The sequence below is a fragment of the Salvelinus fontinalis genome, chromosome 27 (assembly GCF_029448725.1).
Source record: "Salvelinus fontinalis isolate EN_2023a chromosome 27, ASM2944872v1, whole genome shotgun sequence".
Lineage (NCBI taxonomy): Eukaryota > Metazoa > Chordata > Actinopteri > Salmoniformes > Salmonidae > Salvelinus > Salvelinus fontinalis.
The window spans coordinates 15,973,707-15,992,279 of NC_074691.1; the positions used below are offsets into that span (position 1 = coordinate 15,973,707).

The 18,573-nt window shown below is 42.9% G+C and overlaps 1 protein-coding gene across 2 annotated transcripts in view; it reads left to right on the forward strand.

Annotated features, from left to right (window-relative positions):
- Positions 1 to 91: 91 nt before the first annotated feature.
- The window catches only part of mpv17 (mitochondrial inner membrane protein MPV17), a 33,763-nt gene continuing 15,281 nt past the window's right edge, over positions 92 to 18,573 (forward strand). Inside the window, exons 1-3 of one of the 2 annotated variants that reach the window (XM_055885000.1) lie at positions 92 to 124; positions 869 to 954; positions 15,770 to 15,885. In XM_055885000.1, the coding sequence (XP_055740975.1) occupies positions 882 to 954; positions 15,770 to 15,885 (189 nt within the window). In that variant the 5' untranslated portion in view covers positions 92 to 124; positions 869 to 881. The remainder of the gene's footprint in view (positions 125 to 868; positions 955 to 15,769; positions 15,886 to 18,573) is intronic. The other variant, XM_055884999.1, reaches the window with a different exon arrangement.

An 18,573-nucleotide genomic window follows, 5' to 3' on the forward strand; every position in this document is an offset into this window, starting at 1 on the left:
CACTTCTCACAGGGTTAGCCTTGCACCACCAGAGGGTGACATAATCCATCTGATGCTGTGTTTGTTGTGGAAGTGACGTCGGTTAGAATAGTCTGTGTTGTGTCTCAGTTCTGTATTAAGGAAGGTATGTAACAATTGTATTCTATCTTTTCGCTTTGTAACACTTTCATTGTCTAGTTGTACCGTTTTTATTATGTAGAAATGATTTACTTGACTATAATGTTAGAGCTGCATGACAAGTTTCTTATTGGTGGCAGAGTAACGTTAGTGGCAGAACTCCAGAGAGTAGCTAAGTTAGCTAACGTTAGCTAATGAGGTTGCAAGGCTAGGATTAGGATGCTTTACGTCTGGTTGACTAGGAAACAGGGTTATGTTGAATAAATAAATAATATTTTCACTATCAGGATTACATTAAGTACGGCAAGTATGACTGCAGTAGCAGTAACTAGTTACACTGTAGTAAAGTTGTCCAAATCCAATTTTGCTGCCTCCCCCGTGATCAGGTAATGTGGAGAACGTTATGTGAGGCAGCACGTGTCATTCATCTGTCTGCCGGCCAGGCATTCCATTGCATAAGCTGCAGAGTAGGCTAGCCTACGTTTTCCATATGGCCGCAGTTACTTCGTCTGTGTTTTTAGTAAAGAAACGTTTGGTTGTCTACTTATTGATATCAAGAAACTGTACAGATAATACCCAACCATTAGCTTTTTTCAAAAGTCAGAATATTGTCATAATGAAAATAGTCATGGCTCCTTTATCTAAAGTTATATATTGAACTACCAATGTCCACACACAATCAATCAGTTGATGGCAAGGCATATGAGTTATGACTGGTTATAAGCGGTTCTGACTAGATTGTCTGTTCCAGCATAGAGCGGAGAATGGCGGGCCTGTGGAGATCCTATCAGGCTCTGATGACCAGGCATCCATGGACTGTCCAGATAATCACAGCCGGTATGAAAACACCCACAACACTAGGTTACATTACAGTGACTACACTATGTCCACTGTCCCCCTCTACAGCAAAGCCTCTGGCATCATTTCCACCAACGATAGTCAATTTCCCCCAAAATATTGTCTTAGGCTTTCACCTGATTTCAGCTGCTTCAACTTTTTCAGCTCTGATGTCAAATCCATCTCACAGACTGTGTCTGTCCAAATGTTTACAAATGCAACCCCCCTATTCCATGGTTTATGAATGAGAGCTCGGGTCTGATTGGGGTTGTTGGATGAGAGCTCGGGTCTGATTGGGGTTGTTGGATGAGAGCTCGTGGTCTGAATGGGGTTGTTCAATTTGTGCTGTACCCTAAAATGGAGCCCTGTCTGTATTCTGTAAATATTTTACATGTTTCCTGTTGATTCAGTGACAGTGTAGATTGTGGTTGCAAACACTGTGACTACTAATCAGAGGATCCAAGCCACTATGACTTCATCGATATTTTGATTAGGTTTTATTTTTATATAGGTGTGGAAATTGCCTTGAAGACAGGTAAATCATAATGTTCTCCTTTTATATAGTTTTATTATGTCGTCTTGTAGACTATAGGTGTTTTTCCTCCTATAATGCTGAAGTGTCTCATTAACCAACATTTACATGCCCACACTGTGGTTTTTCTGTTAACACAAGATGGCAGTGAAGAACAATCTTTTCACTAGCCAATACTGTAGGTCCTTGAGGTGATGCGTATGTCAGGATTAGGTGCCAGCCTTGTTTTGATAGCCAATTAAATCTAATCAATATTTGTTCAGATATTTCACCCTGATTTGATAGGAATATTTGGCTGACTCACTCCTCTATAACTTGTACTTCAGTGGTAGCCCAAGTCTATATTGTCACTGTCAGTGTAAAAAGGGTTTGATATTTCCCTAATTTGTTACCTTGATGTTTCTCCTCTCGGGGGCAAAGCTGTGTCTGTGTGACCGATAACGATTCAGAGTGGAAACGTCAACAACATCCCTATTTATACAACCACACGAGAATGTGCTGCCACGGCTACATGAGACTGCCTGCCAAATCAACCTTTATGGGATGATGAAAACTGGACGCTGTAATGAGTGTTTTGTTTTCCACAGTAAGTAGGCCTAACTATCCAAAAGACACAGTTGCCTTTTTTCTAAATCTGATCTCATGCCTCAACACTTGTCTTGTTACTAGGAGGAACAATTGGCTAATTAGGGAAGTGCCACACCCCTGCCTTAGTCATTACCTCACTGATTGCATAAGGAGTGCAGTGTCAAACTGCCCAGAAGCCTAGCAGTGCCAAAGCGGTCCTCTCTCTTTGCCATTATTAACAAAGGTGTGTTATGAGATTACAATTTAATTGATTATTGATATTCTTCTGGAATGTGTCCACATAGATTTGAAGGAGATATCCAGTACAGGGAAGACTGGTTGTAATAAGAACGCATTAGTGCCCTTCCAAGGCAGCTGAGTTAAGGGGTTGCAGGCAGAGTGAGCATTTTATGTAATTAAGATGTCTGACTTGAAGAGTGACTCATCATTTTAGTTTTCACTGGAGAGAGAGAGAGAAGGGAGAAAGTATACTGGTTTACATTTAGCTACTGTAGCTGTGTGGAAATGCCATTTATGTACTGTAGTGCACTGGAGACCTTCAGAAGTGCGAGAGAGGGCGCCTGATAAAGAGAGATAACGAGTGTGTGTTCTCTCTCCACTGAGGGGACCACCAGACCTCACAGACAAATGAAGATCTGCTCTAAAAAGGCAGAGACACAGCAACTGCAGACAAACCCAAACTTTTCTGACCTCTTGTTTAGCTTAGCTTTAGGTCTGCTTACCTATAGCCTGTATGATACCTGGAATTCAGTACCTGACATCAGTCAGTCAGTCAGTCGATGAATGAATTGATCAATGGATGAATGATTGAACAACGAACAAAATGAATGAGGAAAAAGGGAGATCTCAGGACACCAGTGAGCTACGGTAGCAGTAGCTGATCCCAAAGTCAAGTTGTGAGTGTGGATCCTGAGAGGCACTCCTACCTGGAGGGGACGGGTCAGGCTGGGTTGGCTTCATCAGTTAAATGCCTCTGTAACAGTTTAACTTTACGTCCGTCCCCTCGCCCCAACCCGGGCGCGAACCAGGGACCCTCTGCACACATCAACAACAGTCACCTACGAAGCATCGTTACCCATCGCTCCACAAAAGCCGCGGCCCTTGCAGAGTAAAGGGAACCACTACTTCAAGGTCTCAGAGCAAGTGACGTCACCGATTGAAAGGCTATTAGCGCGCACCATCGCTAACTAGCTAGCCATTTCACATCCGTTATATTCACCCCCCTTTCGACCTCCTCCTTTTCCGCAGCAACCAGTGATCCGGGTCAACAGCATCAATGTAACAGTTTAACTTTACGTCCGTCCCCTCGCCCCGACCCGGGCGCGAACCAGGGACCCTCTGCACACATCAACAACAGTCACCCACAAAGCATCGTTACCCATCGCTCCACAAAAGCCGCGCCCCTTGCAGAGCAAGGGGAACCACTACTTCAAGGTCTCAAAGCGAGTGACGTCACCGATTGAAAGGCTATTAGCGCGCACCACCGCTAACTAGCTAGCCATTTCACATCCGTTACACCTCTGAGGGCTCAGTGGGTCCACTCCCTCCCCAGTGGAACAACCATCAGGCCCCAGGGGGAACGCCTGCCAACTCTCCCCCAGATCACTTCACTTAGCCTGGGCCACGTCAATCACCATCAGCCCCATTAGCCTCTATAGGCTCTGGCTCTCCCTCAAGGACGGGCCCCTAGAGCCGCAGCCAGCCAGCCTGCCAAGCTAGCTAGTGCTGACATCAGCACTCAATAAAGGAGGGGAGAGGAAGCTCGTTGGCACCTCTTGACTAGCTACGGGGCCATGTCTCAGTGGGCATCAGATGGTGGCTACCAGCTAGATAGATATGTTATTAAAGTTTGGAGGGAAGATGTTTTTGTTGCACCTGTCCTGTGGTTTTATCGCTGAACACTCACAAAGGACCTTACAAAAGAGAAATGGTAGCTGTAAGAGGGTAATGTCTGGCTGTGTTTAAGGATGAGCTCATGTAGTGTTGATAAGCCTCGGGTTTCTCAGGGTTTATGGCTGCTCTATTCTTAAAGGGCCAGTTATTACAATAAAGGTTTACAATGAAGGACACACTCCAGTCAAGATAGATCTAGGTTCATCTGATCTGTTGAGGTGTGTGTGTGTGTGTGTGTGTGTGTGTGTGTGTGTGTGTGTGTGTGTGTGTGTGTGTGTGTGTGTGTGTGTGTGTGTGTGTGTGTGTGTGTGTGTGTGCGTGCGTGCGCGTTATGTTAAGGTCGAGTTGTAGATGCTCCAGTAAAAACACATAAAAGGTTCCACCCTCTTCCCAACTGCCTTATTAGTTATTCCATGACATTTTAAGAAAAAGTTAGATCATACAAAGAGGGCTTGTCTGCCTTGGAATACATTATTATTAAGGCCCAATGTCCTTTTTAAAACATGCTATTTGGCTGCGGGAGGTAGAGGCAGGTCTGAGCTGACTTCAGGTGAAAGTTCCCTGCTCAGTGTGTCAAACATGAGTACCACAACACCTCATCCTCTTGCTGATGCAGCTGGAGGTTTGTAGACTGGGGCTCCACCATGGCCTGATTCCAAACCAATCTAGCCACATTTCATGACCTCCTCCCTGCAGATCTGAGAGCATAGGGTCCACTCAGTTTTCTCCATGGTTTGATGGGGTGAGTGTGTGTGTCCTCTGTCCACCAATGTCCCCCTCAGTGTCACACCCTGATCTGTTTCACCTGTCTTTGTGCTCGTCTCCACCCCCCTCCAGGTGTTGCCCATCTTCCTCATTATCCCCAGTGTATTTATACCTGTGTTTTCTGTTTGTCTGTTACCAGTTCGTCTTGTCAAGTCTTACCAGCGGTTTTTCCCGTCTCCCTGCTTTCTCATGTTCTGTTTCCTAGTTTCCCCGGTTCTGACCATTCTGCCTGCCCACAGCCTGCCATTCTGTATCTGCCTGACTCTGACCCGTTTACGGACCTCTGCCTGTCCTGACCCTGAGCCTGCCTGCTGTTCTGTACCTTATTGACTCTGCCCTGGATTATGGACCTCTACCTGCCTTTGACCTGTCTTTTGCCTGCCCCCTGTTTTGGTCAATTAACATCTGTGACTCTAGCTGTCTGCATCTGGGTCTTATCCTGAGTTCTGATACTCAGGTTGTGTCCCTTCATCTCTCTGTCCTTCCATTAATTTCCTCCAAGAAAGGTGAGGGCCATCTGACCCAGGCCCTGTGTGTGTGTGCTCTAGTGTTTGTGTGTCGTTTGAGGAGTGGCCTGAGGGGCCAGTCAAGCTCCCATTACCCATAACAAACTGTTTTTAAATCTGGCCATTTTCTCTGCTCACTCCTTAGTCCCCCGCCGCACCACGCAGCATCATCATTTCACAACGGCTAAGCTAAAAACAGAAGCACACTAAATCTGGAGCTCTGCCGTCAGTGGCTGGATGGGCTGTCTGTGTCAGCCATGGTTCTCACACCTCAACGAGTCATGCATCTCAACACCTAGCCTGGTCATCCTGCCTCTTAAACAGGATGCTGTTCTGGATTTTAGAGGTGTAAGCTTTGGCCCAGGCAGCACTCCCTAGAAACAGACTGGAGGTGTGGGCACTGGGCAGTGGTCTAATACGCTCCCATCTCTCCCTCTCTGTAGGGGAGGGGATTCTCCCTCACCATGGTGTCTCATCACCCCTTTCCCCTGTTATCTTTCTGTCCCATTGTCCACAGTCAGGGCTGCTCATCTCTATTCCTCCTGAAAAGTAGCATGCACACACAAACAGACCACACATACATACATACACATACAGGCTGTTTACTCCTTTATCTAGCAGGCCTACTGTCTGCCAAAAGTTGTTTACAAGAATCCACAATTTCCTCTGTTATGAACCTCCATGAAACCCGCTCTCTCTTCACATGTGTTGTATCTGTATGACTCTGTTCATTAACTGCTCGGAGAGAGCTGGCATTTATCTGACTCTTCAGACCTGCCAGTGAGAGAGTGTCACAAAGAGGAATGCTTTGAGCCTGAAATTGGCCTGTGCTCATATCTAACGAGATACTGGCGACTTTTGCTTACGCAGAGAGAACAAATTTGTGTTGCTTTGTCTCTTGTCGTGATGTCAACAAAGGCTAGAACACATTGGTCTGTGCCTGTATTGTTTTTTGTGCAGAGTGTTGATGGAAATGTTTTCCCTCTCAGAAGTTTTCTAGTCAGAGACATGGTGGAGAGGAGTCATCTTTTTTTTAGCTTAATTTAGATGCTGCATCATAACAAGTTAGGAGTCACCGTTTTCGCAACTCTTTGTCAAAAGCGGAAACAACCCCCCCCCCACGCAAAGAGACCATACTTTTTAGGCTGACATGTAGTCAATGGGTTTGTTTTTATCATCAACCAATCTCGCTCAGTCATATTCATCAATGCATCTCCTAAATCAAATGTTTGCATCCTCTGCTGTAGATTTCCCATATGAGCTGATCGCCGCAGAGACATGCGAGGCCGTTGTTTGTTTAAGCATGTATAAATAATGCATGTGTATGTTTGTTCCCCCCTCCTTCCTGCGTGGGGGCGAGGGGATCGATGCCCCCAAGCCCAGCCAGACTCTGGACAGCGGAAGGGAATAGGACCCGTGACATTTCCAACAGATTGGAGGAGACGGCTCTGTCTTCTTGATTGGCACTCTGTGTGTGTGTTGACAGGAGGTCTCGCGCGCACGTGCGATTCCATGCCAGCGTAGGCCAAAAATATTTTTGGTATCAGATTGTTCAGGCAATTCTCGTTTAAAAACTTCATTGGGAGGAAGGATGTTTGACATGCTTTTTACATTTGTATCGCAAACCATGGTTTAGAATATCATGATGGAAGTGGCCATTTTAGGCCCTTTTAGACCTGTATTTGCCTCCTATGATCCGTGAACCGTACATGATACAGGCAACATCTTCGTGTCATTATACTCCTTATAGTGTGCTCTCAAATATGGAGAATGTCAAGATTCTGAAATACAATTTTTCACATTCATTTGTTCAACATTCAGAATATTATTAATGTATCGAAAGGACCCTTTTTGATTTAGCTTATTTTTACTCTTCAAACACGTCAAATTTCCAGAATGCCCTCTCTGGTACTTTTAATGATATGACCCATTTTATACATAGAAATTGACATTATAGGTCAGTCAGTGGTAGTCACTAATATTTCTGAGGGAGACACTTTTGTAAAACAAAATCACTGGGTGAGTCACCATAACAATCGGAGAATGGGGGTTGGGGGGGGGGGGGGGGTCAGAAAGTAAAATTGATTTATAGGCCTACTACATGATATCAAATGGATTCATGCATGATATTTAAGATACTATTAACATGGACTATCAAGCTATTTGAATCTCTGATTCTCTATTTTGTGTCACTTGGGGGTATCAGCAACAAATATGTAAAAAAAATCATTTGATGTATCTTTGAATCTGACCTTATTGCCATTTATCTCAATAAAAGTTATAGCACAAAGAAATGTCAAATCAGGTAATGGCATATTTCAGTCTGAAGAAGGTATGCTTTGGAGTGATTAAAATGCATCAAAGGGATTGGAAGTTCAGGAAAACAGGAATAATGATGACCATCAAACAATCTTTGTGTATGATAGTTTGTGGTGAATCAATTCATTTCCCTTAGTTAGGCTATTCTATGCAGATTTATCACTCCCTTCTAACGAGTCCTGCACAGCTTCATTCCACGTGTTCCTGAGAGTCTCGGCCTTCAAGAATGGGGTGAGGTCATAATCAGTAATAGCTCCAAACGTTCAGTCTTGAGCCAAATTAGTAGGAAGAAAACTATATGAAGATGCACCAGAAGTGTTAGAAACCACTTTTACCGCTCCGTTACCCGATATCGGGTTCTATGAACTCAACAGCGCATTCAGCTGACTATGGAAAACACAACATTCATTCAGAATGTTGCCGCGAGCCGCCAATTAAGTTGTCGACAGACGCAATGACTATGCTTGTTATAGGTCATTAACCAGTCACAGCCCTCCATTGGGATTGTACATTCAGTAAATCACCAGCAGAGTGAGTTCACTTTGAATCCATTTTCTCATTCACTGTGTTGGTGGTGCTCATAACATTTATCACGGCTTCAGAATTAGCAGAGACAACTCTGGAAATGTGATGTTCTTGTATAGTATATTGTTCCAAACAAAATGTCTTAAAATTAACAAAATAAAAAAATATACTTTTGAGATATTTATATTAATATTTTTTGTTGTTGAATAAATTCATGTGAAAATGTGTATTTCAGAATCTAGAATCCAGAATCTCCATAAGGCAGGGGTATGCAACTAAATCCAGCTGAGGGATTTAATAATTATAATAATTTTCACACTTCAAATTGACCACAACTAAGCCCAAAAAGAGATTGTATTTGAGGCGTTTTATTTATTTGTGGGAATACTTGGGAACAGACTTTCTTTAAAAAAATAAGTTTTTTGCTGAATTCCTGGTAATTTCTAGTATTTTTTTTAACCCAAAACCAACATTTGCTCGTCGGGCAGCCTGTTGCCGACCGCTACCATAAGGATTCAAATGTATCTGTATCATGTACGGTTCACGGATCATAGGGTCTTACAGGAGGCATGTATAGGTCTAAAAGGGCCTAACTTTTGCTTCCCTTTAGGCTTGAGGGTACACACTTTCTAGTAGGCTTATATTGAAGATTCAAAGGGAACTCCTTCTGCTGGTGACTTGCTGAATGTATTTGGTTAATGACCATAATGTCTATTAAAGATATGACCCATTTTATACAGAGTACCCAGTCTGGAAATTTGACGTGTTTGAAGAGAATATTGTTCCAAATATAATGAGATATGAGATATTAATATTGTTAATGTTGAATAAATTAATGTGAACATTTTTATTTCAGTATCTAGACACTCCATATTTTAGCACACCAAGATGTTGTCTGTATCATGTGCGGTTCATGGCTCATGGAGTCTTACAAGAGGCATGTATAAAAAGGGCCTAAAATGGCCACTTTCATCATGATTTTCTAAAAAATGGTTTGTGATGCAAATGTAAAAAGTGTGTCAAACCTCCTCCTTCCTATGTGAGAATTGCCTTAACAATCTGAGACACCCCAAAATAATTGTCTTTAAGCACCGTAAACACACACACACGCAGGACACGATCATGTCCCACTGAGGCCTATCTGGCAATGGCATACGTTTCCATCAGTCACTGAGGCCAGTGTCCATTGACTCCTCTCTCTCTCTTTTTCACTCTCATTGATAAAATGACACCGTACAAGTCCCCCCCCTCTAGTGCAGAAGTATTTACAGAGCAAGGAGCATCTGAAAGGTTTGACCTATCCTGTGTGCCCGGGGCAGACACACTTCAGTGCGTCAGTAATCCCTATGTGTGGCAGTAAGGCCCTCCAAAGACAATGACCTACAGGACCAGTGTGTTTTAGGATGACTCATTCAGTCAGAGCTTTGTTGATGAGGCCAGAGGACAAAAGGTAACTTTTTAGGTGTTTTGTTTTATGTGACTCTAAATCAGGATAATCAGCCCTTGCTAAATCACCTCAATGGATTTGGAGAGAAAAAACATAAAATTGTGTAATTATACATTTTTAAGATGCACGTCTCTTTGGTTGTGAATGTGTAGGAAAATTGTCTTTATTGGATTTCAGTGCATGTATAAAATAAATGTATATTAATGTCTATATTGGTTAAATTGGCTTAGTGCCTCTGTCTAATGATATTAGCTTATTAGATGTGGTCTCATCTTGTTGACATATTGTGACGGCAAGACACTTGTTCACAATATCTACAATCTACACATTGTCACAAATGTACTACAACTGTGTAACATCCAAATTACACTTGCCCATCTTCTGAAAACATCAGAAACCCTACCTCTTCAAAGAGTATCTTAAACACCCTTCAGGGCAAGTACAACTAATTGTCGGACAAGCAGATTATAGATTTAAGTGGTCCTAATCAGGCAAAAATCACAATTAGGCTAATCTGATCAGAATTGGATCAAATTGTCCTCCGGATGTGATGTATTGCCCAATGTCCTCCCAATCTCTGCAGAGCGCATCGCAGTAGAATTATTATATGCCTGCATTGACAGGCAGGAGCGGTCTTTCAATCATGAAGTCGCGAGATACGTTTTTGAGATCAAAGCAAGCTGCGTGTTCGGATTGTTGATATTCATTGCTAGTTAGTGAGTTATTTGCCCAGTTATAGCATGAATCGTGAATAATGTTGCGTGAGAAAGTTAGACGCATAAATATCAAACCACCTCAAAAAATGCTGACCTCCCCTGTTATTATAATGGTGAGAGGTTAGCATGTCTTGGGGGTATGATGTTTGTGCGTCTGTAACTTTCTCACTCATCATTATTCACGATTCATTCAGGATTATCCATAATCATAGTAGCATCCACATGAATGTAGAAGTGTTTAGAAACATATTATATTCTTATTTACAATAAAAGTAACTCCAAAATGACACATACATTATTTACCATGAATTTGTATAGTGCACAAAATAATCTGAAACCAAACCTAAACAAACAGCAAATGCATCCAACAAGTTTGTAGAGTCACAAGCTTGATGTACAGTAGTCATTGCGTGCTAGGAATATGGGACCAAATACTAAACTTTTGACTACTTCAATACACATGTAAGGGAATTTGTCCCAATACTTTTGGTCCCCTAAAATGGGGAGACTATGTACAAAATGTGCTGTAATTTCTAAGGAGTTTACCCGATATGGATGAAAATACCCTCAAATTAAAGTTGACAGCCTGAATTTTAATCTCATAGTCATGGTATCATTTCAGATCCAACGTGCTGGAGTACAGAGCCAAAACAACCAAAAATGTGGCACTGGCTCAATACTTTTGGCACTCACTGTATGTTTTATACAGTAGCCTATCAGGGCAGTATTTTACTTTGTGCAACGGCAGGAGATATAATACTTGGGATCAGAGACCAGCAGTCTTCTGTTGTCAGTACCAGTGATAATAAGTAGTTCCTTGCGTGATACAACACAATTTTACATCATTGTTTTGGCCCATGGTGTTACAGATTATTTAATTTTTGGGGGACGAGTGACTTGAGCTTGTACTTTGGACAAGTAGAAAAAATCAGTCCTGCTTGTCCGATATACAAGTGGCTAAAAAAGTTATTGTCAAGCACTTGCCTTTTATGAACTAACACTCGCCTTTGACAGTTTTGTTTCCCACTGACTTTGCTGATATCTACTTTATTGAGGAAAAATGTTCTTACTATTACTGATATGTGGTTGTCCCACCTAGCTATCTTAAAGGGAAGGTTGCACAATATATTTCCACAAATCTAACAACGTAAATTGATGATATTCCATCTAAACGGTCTTTATGCAAAAGTTTATCCCCCCTTAAAATTTCACCTCTGTTTTCACAATTTGAATTACATTTATCAAAAACTCATATACCAACAATACATTGCGGCTTTGGCGAAAGAGAAGAACTGGTGGTGGTGGCAGTGCACTGTTTACCGGCATGCATGTTTGGTCGAAATGTGAGTAGCTAGATGGGAAGGAAGTCCTACCGCTTTCGGGTAGACTGAGTCAGGTGAGCTTCAGTCATATGTGGACCTCACTTATACAATTACAACGGTGACCAACAGTGGAAGAGTGGATTCAACATGAAGCTGAAGCTAAAAATCGGTTCTTTGGCCACGATCAATGTAGGCTCCAATTCCACGGATGCCACCGGTGTTACTTATAGCACCACGGCTGGCGGCTTCGGTGATGCATGTGAATCAGATAAGCAGGTACTAAAGTGCCCAAAGAGTTGTCATGTTATGTCGCTAGTAGATTATAAAACACGAAGATAGCCAGCTATCTAAGTGCACCGGGCCATGCAAAATGAACTGGCCCACTCACACGGATCTAGCATGGTGTTTGGGGATGAAATAAGCTTGCCCAATATTGCACTAAAGGAGGCTAATGTTACTCCTTAGTCCAATGACCTTACATGTTCTGTTTAAAGGGTGAATTGGGTCTGGAAGCCAAAATAGCCAAATACTCCATCTAAATGTGGTAAGGTTCTAGAAACAAAAATCCAACTACTTTCATATCACATCAAAATAATTTCCCAAATGCGAAATACGTACTGTAGACTGTTTTAACCTGTTTTAACACAGTTGCAACGATAGCATTTTTCAGTGACAACACGTTTGTGGCGTAGGTCTTCCGTTTACACACAGGTGTTCGGAGACGCAGATAGCTAATTAGCACAGGTAGTCTTCTGTCTGTTTTCTGTAAACAAGCTCTGTAACATGGAAATATGGTTGTGTGGGAACCCTAACCATATATAGGTGTGATTGAATTTAGTTTTTGGAAAATTATTTCTCGCCGATATGAAAGATTTTATTTTTTATTTTATTTAACCTTTATTTAAATATGCAAGTCAGTTAAGAACAAATTTGTATTTACAATGACGGCCTACCAAAAGGCATATGGCCTCCTGCGTGGACGGGGAATTAAAAATGAAAAATAAATAAATAATAAATATAGGACAAAACACACATCACAACAAGAGAGACAACACACAACACTATAAAAAGAGAGACCTAAGATAACAACATAGCAAGGCAGCATCACATGACAACCCAGCATGGTAGCAACACAACATAACAACAACATGGTAGGAACACAACATGGTAGCAGCACAAAACATGGTACAAACATTATTGGGCACAGACAACAGTGCAAAGGGCAAGAAGGTAGAGACAACAGTACATCACACAAAGCAGCCACAACTGTCAGTAAGAGTGTCCATGATTGAGTCTTTGAATTAAGAGATTGAGATAAAACTATCCAGTTTGAGTGTTTGTTGCAGCTCGTTCCAGTCGCTATCTGCAGTGAACTGAAAGAGTAGCAACCCAGGGATATGTGTGCTTTTGAGGATCTTTAACAGAATGTGACTGGCAGAACGGGTGTTATTTGTGAAGGATGAGGGCTGCAGTAGATATCTCAGATAGGGGGGAGTGAGGCCTAAGAGGGTTTTATAAATAAGCATCAACCAGTTGGTCTTGCGACGAGTGTACAGAGATGACCAGTTTACAGAGGAGTATAGAGTGCAGTGATGTGTCCTATAAAGAGTGGCAAATCTGATGGCCGAATGGTAAAGAACATCTAGCTGCTCGAGAGCACCCTTACCTGCCGATCGATAAATTACATCTCCATAATCTAGCATGGGTAGGATGGTCATCTGAATCAGGGTTAGTTTGGCAGCTTGGGTGAAAGAGGAGTGATTACGATAGAGGAGACCAAGTCTAGATTTAACTTTTGCCTGCAGCTTTGATATGTGTGGTACACTGTGCTGACAGTCTAGCCAATCTCCCAAGTACTTGTATGAGGTGACTACCTCAAGCTCAGAGGTAGTAATCTCTAAACCCTCAGAGGTTTTGGAGGTGTTCAGAACAAGGTTAAGGTTAGAGAAAGCTTGTTGTACACTAAGAAAGCTTTGTTGTAAAGCATTTAACACAAAATCCAGGGAGGGGCTAGCTGAGTATAAGACTATATCATCTGCATATAAATGGATGAGAGCTGAGCTATGTGCTAATGTAAATTGAGAAGAGCGTGGGGCCTAGGATCGAGCCTTGGTGTCAGGCAGTGGCTGAAACAGCTAAGATACGGTACAGCAGCGATGCATGTGGACGCAGGAGAGGCAAAGGCCATGCGTCCTCCGAACCACGACCCTGCCAAGCCGCACTGCTTCTTGTCACACTGCTCACTTAACCCGTAAACCAGCTGCACCAATGTGTCGGAGGAAACACCATCCAGCTTGCAGGTGCCCGGCCCTCCACAAGGAATCGCTAGAGCGCAATGGGACAAGGATATCCCAGCCGGCCCACCCCTAACCCAGACAACACTAGGCCAATTATGCGCCGCCTCATGAGTCTCCCGAGCACGGCCGGCTGTGACACAGCCTGGGATCGAACCCGGGTCTGTGGTGATGGCACAAGCACTGCAGTGTCTTAGACCACTGCGCCACTCGGGAGGCCCCGTCCTATTTCTTTTATGTGTAATGTAATGGAACTAAGAGTCATGATCAATGGCTGGGAATAAGCTAGCTAGCTAACTACAACAACTCCATCAACAGAATACTGTACGTTTTGTCGAAATTAATGGTGAAATGCCAATCCTATTAATGTCATTGTTTATTTCAAGGTATGTCTTTATTTTTGCTGAATTGCCTGATCTTCATTGGCCGTTATAACTTGCAGGATATCATGGTAGCCAATGTTTGTGTTAGCTATTTACCTGGATTTACTGCTGCTAGCTAATAGTAGCACTCAGGTAAGCATGTGGCTAGCTGTACCTACCATTGGCCAACAACAGAGTTTTAGCCAGTTTGGTTATAGACGTTCAGTGTCTACTGTGATGGTAAAGGTTTATCTAGATTTTGTGTAACAGTCAACAAATGCGGATGTGCTGAACTCATAATAAGTGATGTGTTTCAAGGCTGTTAGTGGTTGGCTAGTAGGAGTAACGTAAGCCAGCAAGGTTGTGAAAGGGACTATGCTAAAAGCCTGCATATGTGGCTGTATGTGGTAAAAATGTTTTTTTTGCTGATACAGAATAAAGAACGCACAGGATATGCTCATATCATAAGTTGGCTTTATTCAGCATGCCAAAATATTTTTCTTAATTTAAACAGTAGGAGGACTAGGTATGATGTGGACAGTGGCTTCACTCCTGCTGTGTATTCCCTTGTGTTCTTCTCTTGACGTCACTTTTCCAAACGCTTTCCCGTCATGGCTTTGATCAAATTTGAATATAAATGTCTCCCAAAATACAAATGTAAAGTGATATGTGGTGTTGGGACTTTTAGTGGGAAGGATGAAACAAAGGGGGCTCCCGAGTGGTGCAGTGGTCTAAGGCACTGCATCTCAGTGCTTGAGGCGTCACTACAGACACCATGGTTTGATTCCAGGCTGTTTCACAGTCCCATAGGGCTGCGCACAATTGTCCCAGTGTCTTCCGTGTTGGCCGGTGTAGGTCAAACAATTTGTTCTTAACTGACTTGCCTAGTTAAATAAAGGTTAAATCAAAGAAAAAATTATAAAATATCTGAATGTTTAACAGCCACCTAATTCTGCAATCTTCCTTTTAAGATGAATGCACTAACTGTAAGTCTCTCTGGGTAAGAGCGTAGGCGAAATAACTAAAATGTAAATGTAACAATCTTTGTAAGGAGTGGACATGTGTAGAGTAGGACAAATGCCCAGTCAACCATTCCTCTGCACCAGTGTAACTACAGTATATTTAGGTCTCAAAACCATAGGGATGTATTATAGTACACTCGTTAAAACAATTATAACAGTAGTGGTGTATGTGGTGAGTCAGTGTTGATTCTTTTTAGGTACATTATGTTTGATAATCATCAGTTGTGACGTCTGATGTTATCAGTAAAGCAGAGAGGCAGGGGCCTTGTCTTTGAACCCTGTGAAGGTCTGTAGGTGTACAGGGTATTAATGGTTAATGGGGGCTGATGTCTTTGAATGGGCTTCTACTGCTTTTTCTGTCGTTGGCACCATCACAGGTTGGCATGTGTCTGTCTAAGCACGTGTCCCCTGGCTGCTGGCACAGAGCGGCAGATGACCACATCCCAATGATCTTCTCTGTTACTCACTCTCGCTCACTTCCTCTCACCTCCCTCCCTCTTTTCTCTCCCCTCTCTCTCCTACAGGCACGCTGGTGGGGGTGGGTGATGTCATCTCCCAGCAGGTGCTTGAGAGGCGGGGTCTGGCCAATCACAACGTGACACGGACGGCCAAGATGATGAGCATCGGATTCTTCTTTGTCGTGAGTCCTCCTCTTCCTCACTCTTCTTCTCTTTTAAACTCACTGTCTCACCTCAAAGGACTGGTTAGTTCCAGTGTATCAGTCTTGACTTCACTTTTACTACACACATGCATATTGGGTTGTGCTCTCTCACACACACACACACACACACACACACACACACACACACACACACACACACACACACACACACACACACACACACACACACACACACACATACACACAGGAGAGGAGGTTTGTTTGTGGTCATGTTAAATGGAGAGGATCATTGTGCTGTCACAAACACTACATTGGCCAGCTGTTATATGGGAACAGATCTGTGACTGTGCGTCAATAGCAGCCACAAGTAGGTATGAGTAGGTCTCTGAAGGAGTGAGAGAACAGCTGGGAAGCGTGGGCTCAAATCAAATCACATTTGTCTTTGTCACATGTTTCTTAAACAACAGGTGTAGACTAACAGTGAAATGCTTACTTAAGGGCCCTTCCCAACAATGCAGAGAGAAAGAAAATAGAAAAGTAATTACACGTAATAATAAATACACAATGAGTAACGATGTCTTGGCTATACATTGCATTCAGAAATATTCAGACCGCTTGACTTTTTCCACATGTTGTTAGGTTACAGCCTTATTCTAAAATTAATTACATTGTCAGCCCCCCCGTCATCAATCTATACACAATACCCCATAATGACAAAGCAAAAACAGGTTTATAGATATTTTTGCTAATTCATTCAAAATAAAAAAAACTGAAATATCACATTTACATAAGTTTTCAGACCCTTTACTTAGTACTTTGTTGAATCACATTTGGCAGCGATTACAGCCTTGAGTTTTCTTTGGTATGATGCTACAAGCTTGGCACACCAGTATTTGGGGAGTTTCTCCCATTCTTCTCTGCAGATCCTTTCAAGCTCTGCCAAGTTGGATGGGGAGCATCGCTGCACAGCTATTTTCAGGTCTCTCCAGAGATGTTCGATCAGGTTCAAGTCCGGCCACTCAAAGACATTCAGAGACTTGACCCGAAGCCACTCCTGCGTTGTCTTGGCTGTGTGCTTAGGGTCGTTGTGAACTTTCGCCCCCAGCCTGAGGTCCTGAGCCCTGTGGAGCAGGTTTTCATCCCTCGATCCTGACTAGTCTCCCAGTCCCTGGCGCTGAAAAACATCCCCACAGCATGATGCAGCCACCACCATGATTCACCGTACGGATGGTGCCAGGTTACCTCCAGAAGTGACGCTTGGCATTCAGGCCATAGAGTTTAATGTTGATTTCATAAGACCAGAGAATCTTGTTTCTAATGGTCTGAGAGTCCTTTAGGTGCCTTTTGGAAAACTCCAAGCGGGCTGTCGTGCCTTTTACTGAGAAGTGGCTTCCGTCTGGCCACTCTACCATAAAGGCCTGATTGGAGTGCTGCAGAGATGGTTGTCCTTCTGCAATGTTCTCCCATCTCCACAGAGGAACTCTAGAGCTCTGTCAGAGTGACCATCGGGTTCTTGGTCACCTCCCTGACCAAGGCCCTTCTCCCCCGATTGCTCAGTTTGGCCGGGCGGCCAGGTCTAGGAAGAGTCTTGGTGGTTCCAAACTTATTCCAGGCCACTGTGTTCTTGGGGATCTTCAGTGCTGCAGAAATGTTTTGGTACTCTTTCCCTGATCTGTGCCTCAACACAATCCTGTCTGTGAGCTCTGCGGACAATTGCTTCGACCTCATAGCATGTTTTTTGCTCTGACAAGCACTGTCAACTGTGGGACCATAAATAGACAGGTCTGTGACTTTACAATCAATTGAATTTACCACAGGTGGACTCCGATCAAGTTATAGAAACATCTCAAGGATGATCAATGGAAACAGGATGCACCTGAGCTCAATTTTGAGTCTCATAACCGAGGGTCTGAATGCTTATGTAAATAAGGTATTTCTAGGTCATGTGTGGTTCAGTAGGTAGAGCATGGCGCTTGAAACGCCAGGGTTGTGGGTTCAATTCCCACAGGGTACAAGTACAAATTAAATAAATAAATAAAACTTCAAATAAATAACAATAAAGAAGAAATTTAAGGTATTTCTGTTATACATTTTTTATACATTTGCCCAAATTTCTAAAACCTGTTTTCGCTTTGTCATTATGGGGTATTGTGTATAGATTGATGAGGAAAATGTTTTATTCAAAACATTTTAGAATAAGGCTGTAACCGAACAAAATGTGGAAAAAGTCAAGGTTCTGAATACTTCCTGAATGCACTGTACCAGAACCGAGTCAATGTGTAGGGGTACAAGGTAATTGAAGTAGATATGTACATATAACTAGAAATAAAGACTTGGTATCAGGATAGATAAACAGTAGCAGCAGCGTATGTGACGAGTCCTAAAAAAAGCTAAAAATGTCAATGCAGATAACCAAATTGCCTCCCGGACTAACTATTTAACTAACTATTTAATAGTCTTATGGCTTGGGGGTAGAATCTGTTCAGGGTCCTGTTGGTTGCAGACTTGGGGCATTGGTACCGCTTGTGTAACTGGAGTCTTTGACAATTTTTAGGGGCTTCCTCTGACATCCCCTAGTACAGAGGTCCTGGATGGCAGGGAGCTCGGCCCCAGTGACGTACTGGGCCTTCGCACTACCCTCTGTAGCACCTTGTCGAGCAGTTGCCATACGAAGCGATGATGCAGCCAGTCAAGCTGCTCTCAATG